General features: G+C 48.6%; 1 protein-coding gene across 1 annotated transcript in view; it reads left to right on the forward strand.

Annotated features, from left to right (window-relative positions):
• Nucleotides 1-8,861, forward strand: part of MYOD1 (myogenic differentiation 1) — a 16,776-nt gene extending 7,915 nt beyond the window's left edge. Inside the window, exons 2-3 of the mRNA XM_077453714.1 lie at nt 1,219-1,300; nt 8,282-8,861. Coding sequence (XP_077309840.1) covers nt 1,219-1,300; nt 8,282-8,520 — 321 coding nt within the window. The 3' untranslated portion in view covers nt 8,521-8,861. The remainder of the gene's footprint in view (nt 1-1,218; nt 1,301-8,281) is intronic.
• Nucleotides 8,862-9,632: the final 771 nt, after the last annotated feature.

Below are 9,632 nucleotides of genomic sequence, written 5' to 3' on the forward strand. Positions count from 1 at the left end.
GGAAGGGGGTGTGGTGAGGAGGAAGGAGAGGGAAGGAGGTGTGGTGAGGAGGAAGGAGAGGGAAGGGGGTGTGATGAGGAGGAAGGAGAGGGAAGGAGGTGTGGTGAGGAGGAAGGGGTGGGAAGGAGGTGTGGTGAGGAGGATGGAGAGGGAAGGAGGTGTGGTGAGGAGGATGGAGAGGGAAGGAGGTGTGGTGAGGAGGATGGAGAGGGAAGGAGGTGTGGTGAGGAGGATGGAGAGGGAAGGAGGTGTGGTGAGGAGGAAGGGGTGGGAAGGAGGTGTGGTGAGGAGGAAGGAGAGGGAAGGAGGTGTGGCGAGGAGGAAGGGGTGGGAAGGAGGTGTGGTGAGGAGTAAGGAGAGGGAAGGGGGTGTGGTGAGGAGGATGGAGAGGGAAGGAGGTGTGGTGAGGAGGAAGGGGTGGGAAGGAGGTATGGTGAGGAGGATGGAGAGGGAAGGAGGTGTGGCGAGGAGGAAGGAGAGGGAAGGAGGTGTGGTGAGGAGGAAGGAGAGGGAAGGAGGTGTGGTGAGGAGGAAGGGGTGGGGAAGGAGGTGTGGCGAGGAGGATGGAGAGGGAAGGAGGTGTGGTGAGGGAGGATGGAGAGGGAAGGAGGTGTGGTGAGGAGGATGGAGAGGGAAGGAGGTGTGGCGAGGAGGAAGGAGAGGGAAGGAGGTGTGGTGAGGAGGATGGAGAGGGAAGGAGGTGTGGCGAGGAGGAAGGAGAGGGAAGGAGGTGTGGTGAGGAGGAAGGAGAGGGAAGGAGGTGTGGTGAGGAGGATGGAGAGGGAAGGAGGTGTGGTGAGGAGGAAGGGGTGGGAAGGAGGTGTGGTGAGGAGGATGGAGAGGGAAGGAGGTGTGGCGAGGAGGATGGAGAGGGAAGGAGGTGTGGTGAGGAGGATGGAGAGGGAAGGAGGTGTGGCGAGGAGGATGGAGAGGGAAGGAGGTGTGGTGAGGAGGAAGGAGAGGGAAGGAGGTGTGGTGAGGAGGATGGAGAGGGAAGGAGGTGTGGCGAGGAGGAAGGGGGGGATTGTTGGTGTCAGTAATGGTTGCTCATCTTTCTGATATCTGGATGATAATAGTGATAAGAATGACAGAGGATCAGAGACGGAGGAATGTCTGGATTCCAGGGATAGTCGGGGACAAGCAACACCCAGGCAGAGGGGCAGAATCTGAACTACGATGGAGGGGGTGTAGCCTGACCATTGTGCTTCTTCTTCACAGATAGACTACAGTGCACCTCCCCCATGTACCAGCCGGAGGAGGAACAGCTACGACAGTAACTATTACTCTGACAGCACCAGCGGTAAGTGCCGCATGCCCCTCCCCCTGGATATTCTGGATGATATGTCTTATTATTTTCTATCTGGTTTATTATGTCATTTGGTGTATCTGGCGATATGATGGGGAAGGAGGAGGTGATGAATGTTGATGTTGTTCAGCGAAGGAGCAATGGGGGTTATTTACTAAAAGCAAATCCACTTTGCACTGCAAGTGCAGTCGCTCTAAATCTAAGGGGAGATCTGAAATGAGGGGGAAGCTCTGCTGGTTTTACCATCCAATCACGTGCAAGCTAAAATGCTGTTTTTAGTTTTTCCTTGCATGTCCCCCTCGGATCTTCGGCGACTTTACACTTGCAGTGCAAAGTGGATTTTCCTTTAGTAAATAACCCCCAATGTATGTAGATTATATCCATCAGGAGAATAATATGTAATCTAATAATAATCCTGACGCAATGGTTAACCACTTGCTTACCGGGCACTTAAACCCCCCTCCTGCCCAGACCAATTTTCAGCTTTCAGCACTGATGCACTTTGAATGACAATTACGCGGGCATACAACACTGTACCCAAATGACATTTTTATCATTTTTTTCCCACAAATAGAGATTTCTTTTGGTGGTATTTAGTTACAGCTCGGAGTTTTATTTTTTGCTAAACAAACAAAAAAATGCAAAATAAAAATAAAATAAAAAATCATGTTTAATAGTTTGTTATAAAATTTTGCAAACAGGTCATTTTTCTCCTTCATTGAAGTGCACTGATAGGCTGCACTGGTGGGCACTGATAGGCATAGTTAAGGTGGCTCTAATAGGCACAGATAAGGTGGCACCGATAGGCAAAGATAAGGCAGTACTGATGGGCACAGATAAGGCGGCACTGATGGGCAAAGATGGGCACCGATAAGATGGCACGGATGGGTGGCACTAAGGGGCACTGATAGGTACCACTGATAGATGGGACTGATAGGTGGCACTGCTGGGCACTAATGGGCGGCACTGATGGGCACCGATGGGCACTGGGTGCAGCACCGTTGTTGAGGCAGATTGTGGGCACTGCTGGGTGGCACTGTGGGCACTGCTGGGTGGCACTATGGGCACTGCTGGGTGGCACTGTGGGCACTGCTGGGTGACACTGACGGGGGGCACTTATTTATTAATGAGGTGGCACTGGCAGGGGGCAGGTGGGCACTGGCAGGGCTGGCCGTGATCGGGACTGATGTCCCGATCACGGCCACCGGTGATCGGCTATTTTTTTTCTCCTCGTGCTGTCAGCGAGAGGAGGAATAATAGCCAATTACCGGCTCCGTTGTATCACATGATCAGCTGTCATTGGCTGACAGCTGATCACGTGGTAAGTGGTCGGGATCGACCCCTTGCTCGGATCCGTGATCAGGCGAGTCTCATAGACCCTAACCCTCAGAGGGCGCGCAGGCCGCTCGTGCATGGGACGAAGTCAATAGACGTAGTCCCGGCAAAGAAGGTCCGCGCTGTAGCCGTCATTTGGCTATAGCGTGGATCTCTAGTGGTTAACCCTAATCTCAACCCTAACCCTAATCTCATCCCTAACCCTAATCTCAACCCTAACCCTAATCTCATCCCTAACCCCTAATCTCATCCCTAACCTTAATCTCAACCCTAACCCTAATCTCAACCCTAACCCTAATCTCAACCCTATTCCTAATCTCATCCCTAACCCTAATCTCAACCCTAACCCTAATCTCATCCCTAACCTTAATCTCAACCCTAACCCTAATCTCAACCCTAACCCTAATCTCATCCCTAACCCTAATCTCAACCCTAACCCTAATCTCAACCCTAACCCTAATCTCAACCCTAACCTTAATCTCAACCCTAACCCTAATCTCATCCCTAACCCTAATCTCAACCCTAACCCTAATCTCATCCCTAACCTTAATCTCAACCCTAACCCTAATCTCAACCCTAACCCTAATCTCAACCCTAACCCTAATCTCATCCCTAACCCTAATCTCAACCCTAACCCTAATCTCATCCCTAACCTTAATCTCAACCCTAACCCTAATCTCAACCCTAACCCTAATCTCAACCCTAACCTTAATCTCATCCCTAACCCTAATGTCATCCCTAACCCTAACCCTAATGTCATCCCTAACCTTAACCCTTTCATGACTAAGCCTATTTTTGGAATTTGGTGTTTACAAGTTAAAATCCATATTTTCTACTAGAAAATTACTTGGAACCCCCAAACATTATATATTTTTTTTTAACAGAGACTCTAGAGAATAAAACGGCGATTGTTGCAATATTTTATGTCACACGGTATTTGCGCAGCGGTGTTTTAAATGCAACTTTTTGGGAAAAGGGACACTTTCATGAATTAAAAAAAAAAAACCAGTAAAATTAGCCCAATTTTTTTGCATAATGTGAAAGATAATGTTACGCCGAGTAAATAGATACCAAACATGTCACACTTTATAATTGCACGCACTCGTGGATTGACGACAAAGTACGATACCTAATCTCAACCCTAACCCTAATCTCATCCCTAACCCTAATCTCAACCCTAATCTCATCCCTAACCCTAATCTCAACCCCAACCCTAATCTTAATCCTAACCCTAATCTCATCCCTAACCCTAATCTCAACCCCAACCCTAATCTTAATCCTAACCCTAATCTCATCCCTAATCTCATCCCTAACCCTAATCTCAACCCTAATCTTAATCCTAACCCTAATCTCATCCCTAACCCTAATCTTAATCCTAACCCTGATCTCAACCCTAACCCTAATCTCAACCCTAATGTTATCCCTAACCCTTATCTCAACCCTAATCTTATCCCTAACCCTAATCTCAACCCTAACTCTATCCTCAACTCCAACCATAACTCTAAACCCAGGAGTGATTTGTTCTGTTGTGCAGCAAATGAACAATGTGTATAGATTATATCCGGCGGGAGATAATAATGTAATTAATAGTTATCTTGACTCTAGGGTTAATCTTAAACCCAACCTCAAATCTCACCGTAACCTCAACTTTAACCCCTAACTCTCAGCCCAGACATTAACCCCCACCCTAACTCAACATTGACCTGAACCACAAATCTAAACCCCAACTCCAACCCTAACATTAGCCCCCCAGGAGCGATTTCTTATGTTGTGCAGTGAAGGAATAATGGGGGTTATTTATGAAAGGAAAATCCACTTTGCACTGCAAGTGCACTTGTAAGTGCAGTTGCTGTAGATCTGATGGAAAGATCTGAAATGAGGAGAATCTCTGCTGATTTTATCATCCAATCACGTGAAACCTAAAATGCTGTGTTTTTTATTTTCCTTGCATGTCCCCCTCGGATCTACAGCGACTGCACTTCTAAGTGCATTTGCAGTGCAAAGTGGATTTGCCTTTCGTAAATAACCCCCTATGTGTAGATTATATCCATCAGGAGTTAATAATAATGTAATCTAATACTAATCTTGACTCTAGGGTGAACCCTCAACCCCAACCTCAAACCCAACTCTAACCAAGAACCTAATCCCAACATCAACCCTAACCCCAACCTCAACCCCAACTCTAACCAGGAACCTAATCCCAACATTAACCCTAACCCCAACCTCAACCCCAACTCTAACCAGGAACCTAATCCCAACATCAACCCTAACCCCAACCTCAACCCCAACTCTAACCAGGAACCTAATCCCAACATCAACCCTAACCCCAACCTCAACCCCAACTCTAACCAGGAACCTAATCCCAACATCAACCCTAACCCCAACCTCAACCCCAACTCTAACCAGGAACCTAATCCCAACATCAACCCTAACCCCAACCTCAACCCCAACTCTAACCAGGAACCTAATCCCAACATCAACCCTAACCCCAACCTCAACCCCAACTCTAACCAGGAACCTAATCCCAATATCAACCCTAACCCCAACCTCAACCAAGAACCTAATCCCAACATCAACCCTAACCCCAACCTCAACCCCAACTCTAACCAGGATCCCAATCCCAACATTGACCCTAACCTCAACCCCAACTCTAACCAGGAACCTAATCCCAACATCAACCCTAACCCCAACCTCAACCCCAACTCTAACCAGGAACCTAATCCCAATATCAACCCTAACCCCAACCTCAACCAAGAACCTAATCCCAACATCAACCCTAACCCCAACCTCAACCCCAACTCTAACCAGGAACCCAATCCCAACATCGACCCTAACCTCAACCCCAACTCTAACCAGGAACCTAATCCCAACATCAACCCTAACCCCAACCTCAACCCCAACTCTAACCAGGAACCTAATCCCAATATCAACCCTAACCCCAACCTCAACCAAGAACCTAATCCCAACATCAACCCTAACCCCAACCTCAACCCCAACTCTAACTAGGAACCCAATCCCAACATCGACCCTAACCCCAACCTCAACCCCAACTCTAACCAGGAACCTAATCCCAACATCAACCCTAACCCCAACCTCAACCCCAACTCTAACCAGGAACCTAATCCCAAATCGACCCTAATCCCAACCTCAACCCCAACTCTAACCAGAAACCTAATCCCAACATCAACCCTAACCCCAACCTCAACCCCAACTCTAACCAGGAACCCAATCCCAACATCGACCCTAACCCCAACCTCAACCCCAACTCTAACCAGGAACCTAATCCCAACATCAACCCTAACTCCAACCTCAACCCCAACTCTATCCAGGAACCTAATCCCAACATCAACCCTAACCCCAACCTCAACCCCAACTCTAACCAGAAACCTAATCCCAACATCAACCCTAACCCCAACCTCAACCCCAACTCTAACCAGGAACCTAATCCCAATATCAACCCTAACCCCAACCTCAACCAAGAACCTAATCCCAACATCAACCCTAACCCCAACCTCAACCCCAACTCTAACCAGGAACCCAATCCCAACATCGACCCTAACCTCAACCCCAACTCTAACCAGGAACCTAATCCCAACATCAACCCTAACCCCAACCTCAACCCCAACTCTAACCAGGAACCTAATCCCAATATCAACCCTAACCCCAACCTCAACCAAGAACCTAATCCCAACATCAACCCTAACCCCAACCTCAACCCCAACTCTAACTAGGAACCCAATCCCAACATCGACCCTAACCTCAACCCCAACTCTAACCAGGAACCTAATCCCAACATCAACCCTAACCCCAACCTCAACCCCAACTCTAACCAGGAACCTAATCCCAAATCGACCCGAATCCCAACCTCAACCCCAACTCTAACCAGGAACCTAATCCCAACATCAACCCTAACCCCAACCTCAACCCCAACTCTAACCAGGAACCCAATCCCAACATCGAACCTAACCCCAACCTCAACCCCAACTCTAACCAGGAACCTAATCCCAACATCGAACCTCAACCCCAACTCTAACCAGGAACCTAATCCCAACATCAACCCTAACCCCAACCTCAACCCCAACTCTAACCAGGAACCCAATCCCAACATCGACCCTAACCCCAACCTCAACCCCAACTCTAACCAGGAACCTAATCCCAACATCAACCCTAACTCCAACCTCAACCCCAACTCTATCCAGGAACCTAATCCCAACATCAACCCTAACCCCAACCTCAACCCCAACTCTAACCAGAAACCTAATCCCAACATCAACCCTAACCCCAACCTCAACCCCAACTCTAACCAGGAACCTAATCCCAATATCAACCCTAACCCCAACCTCAACCAAGAACCTAATCCCAACATCAACCCTAACCCCAACCTAAACCCCAACTCTAACCAGGAACCCAATCCCAACATCGACCCTAACCTCAACCCCAACTCTAACCAGGAACCTAATCCCAACATCAACCCTAACCCCAACCTCAACCCCAACTCTAACCAGGAACCTAATCCCAATATCAACCCTAACTCCAACCTCAACCAGGAACCTAATCCCAACATCAACCCTAACCCCAACCTCAACCCCAACTCTAACCAGGAACCTAATCCCAACATCAACCCTAACCCCAACCTCAACCCCAACTCTAACCAGGAACCTAATCACAAATCGACCCTAATCCCAACCTCAAACCCAACTCTAACCAGGAACCTAATCCCAACATCAACCCTAACCCCAACCTCAACCCCAACTCTAACCAGGAACCCAATCCCAACATCGACCCTAACCCCAACCTCAACCCCAACTCTAACCAGGAACCCAATCCCAACATAAACCCTAACCCCAACCTCAACCAAGAACCTAATCCCAACATCGACCCTAACCCCAACCTCAACCCCAACTCTAACCAGGAACCTAATCCCAACATTAACCCTAACCCCAACCTCAACCCCAACTCTAACCAGGAACCTAATCCCAAATCGACCCTAACCCCAACCTCAACCCCAACTCTAACCAGGAACCTAATCCCAACATCAACCCTAACCCCAACCTCAACCCCAACTCTAACCAGGAACCCAATCCCAACATCGACCCTAACCCCAACCTCAACCCCAACTCTAACCAGGAACCCAATCCCAACATAAACCCTAACCCCAACCTCAACCAAGAACCTAATCCCAACATCAACCCTAACCCCAACCTCAACCCCAACTCTAACCAGGAACCTAATCCCAACATCAACCCTAACCCCAACCTAATCCCCAAACCTAACCCCAACTTCCACCCTAACTCTAACCTCAGAGTGATTTCTTTCTTTGTCATCTGATCCTAAACAATTATTTTTGTCTTAATAATTTAGAGAGTGGGGTGTAGGGAGCAGTGGGGGAGCACTGACGGCATGGTTCTGCCAGAGGAGGACAATAAAGTGATTGGTGTTCCGATTTGTCTGATTGGTTGGAACGGTTGGCTGGTTGGCTGACTGGCATGTCTAATAGATGTGTCTGCTATCATTGGGTGACCATGACACAGTCTGTGGGTATCTCCCAAGGGGGTGGGGAACTCCTGTAATAATTCTCTCTCTGCTGATCTTTCCTCTTCCAGTCTTCCATCCTTCACTGATATTATGTCTTCTTTTCAGACACAAGACCCGGAAAGAATTCTGTCATCTCCAGTCTAGACTGCCTGTCCAGCATTGTGGAGAGAATTTCCACAGAGAACCCTGGCTGTGCCCTGCTGCCATCTGTGGAAAGTGAAGGCAGTCCCTGTTCACCCCTGCAGGGGGAGATACTGAGTGACATGAGTAGTACTGTTCCTTCTCCCAGCAGTTGCACACAGATCCCTCAGGACAGCAGCCGCTCCATTTACCAGGTCTTATAAGGAGGGTGTTAGCGCCCCCCCACTGGTCGCATTATTTATTTCTCTGATGTCTGAACAGGACGGGCACGTCTCTGCAGCCTTTTCTGGATCTGCCCATTTTCTGGACCTTGGAACATTCAGGCCTGGGTGATGGCAGATGGGTATCCTCACCCTGGCCAATGAGAGGACGAGTTTGTGGACCACTTTTGTAAGATTTTTTTATATATTGCTGTAAATAAGAGTCGCCCCCTACGGGTGGGATATTTAATATTCTTCCTTGTGTTGTGCCAAATGCTCACTTTCTATATTTATATGGTGTGAATGCCGCGGATGACTTCTAAATAAAGAGCGTTATTTATAAACGTGTCGCCATTTGTCATTCCATGTCAGCAGCTCCGACCCCCAGAGCCCAGGAACACCGGCCCAGCCCCAGACCCTACAACAGCCAATCAGACTTCACTGCACTGATAAGTGGCAGCTTGTGATTGGTTGTTCACTTTTCCTTATTCAATGTATCCTAGCACACATGATATGAAGAGCGGGTCATCCCTTCAGGATTCCTCCTTGTCTGCAAACACAGGGAAATCCTGAGTGCATGGAATGTCGTCAGTTCTGTGCAGGGGGAGGCAACCTTAGAGGGGCGGAGATCTACCTGAACAACATGGGAGGAGTCACAGATCACCGGGCTTAGTGCCGCCCCTAACACCCGATTTAAACCTCTAATTGCCATATTACCGTGTCGCAATCGTCGGCAATCATGGGTGTAAATCAGGCAACATATCACCTCCTCACCACCTGTCACACACACTCGGGTCACTTTTCAGAGGAGCAGCAGTAAAGTTGCACTTGTGAATGAGCCCTTAGTTGCCTTTGGCAGCGGCACCCTTAGGGCTCATTTACACAAAAAGATGGGGGGTAAAACCCTGTGGCTGAGTTGTAGTTTCACCTTCCCCAATCCCTACCCCCTGCTGCTATTGGTGGGTGCTACCTCCAGCCAATCACGACCCATTTTAAGTAAATAGGGCGACTCTGCAAGCACCCCACAACTGCATGCGGCTGTGGGTCCAAAAAAATCTGGTGATAAGAAAGGAAGACAATCCCACCTGCTTTAACCCCTTGTTTGCTGTACTGCA

Source organism: Lithobates pipiens, unplaced genomic scaffold, assembly GCF_037356315.1.
Source record: "Lithobates pipiens isolate NorthernLeopardFrog02 unplaced genomic scaffold, aLitPip1_a1.2 Scaffold_24, whole genome shotgun sequence".
In the NCBI taxonomy this organism is placed as follows: domain Eukaryota; kingdom Metazoa; phylum Chordata; class Amphibia; order Anura; family Ranidae; genus Lithobates; species Lithobates pipiens.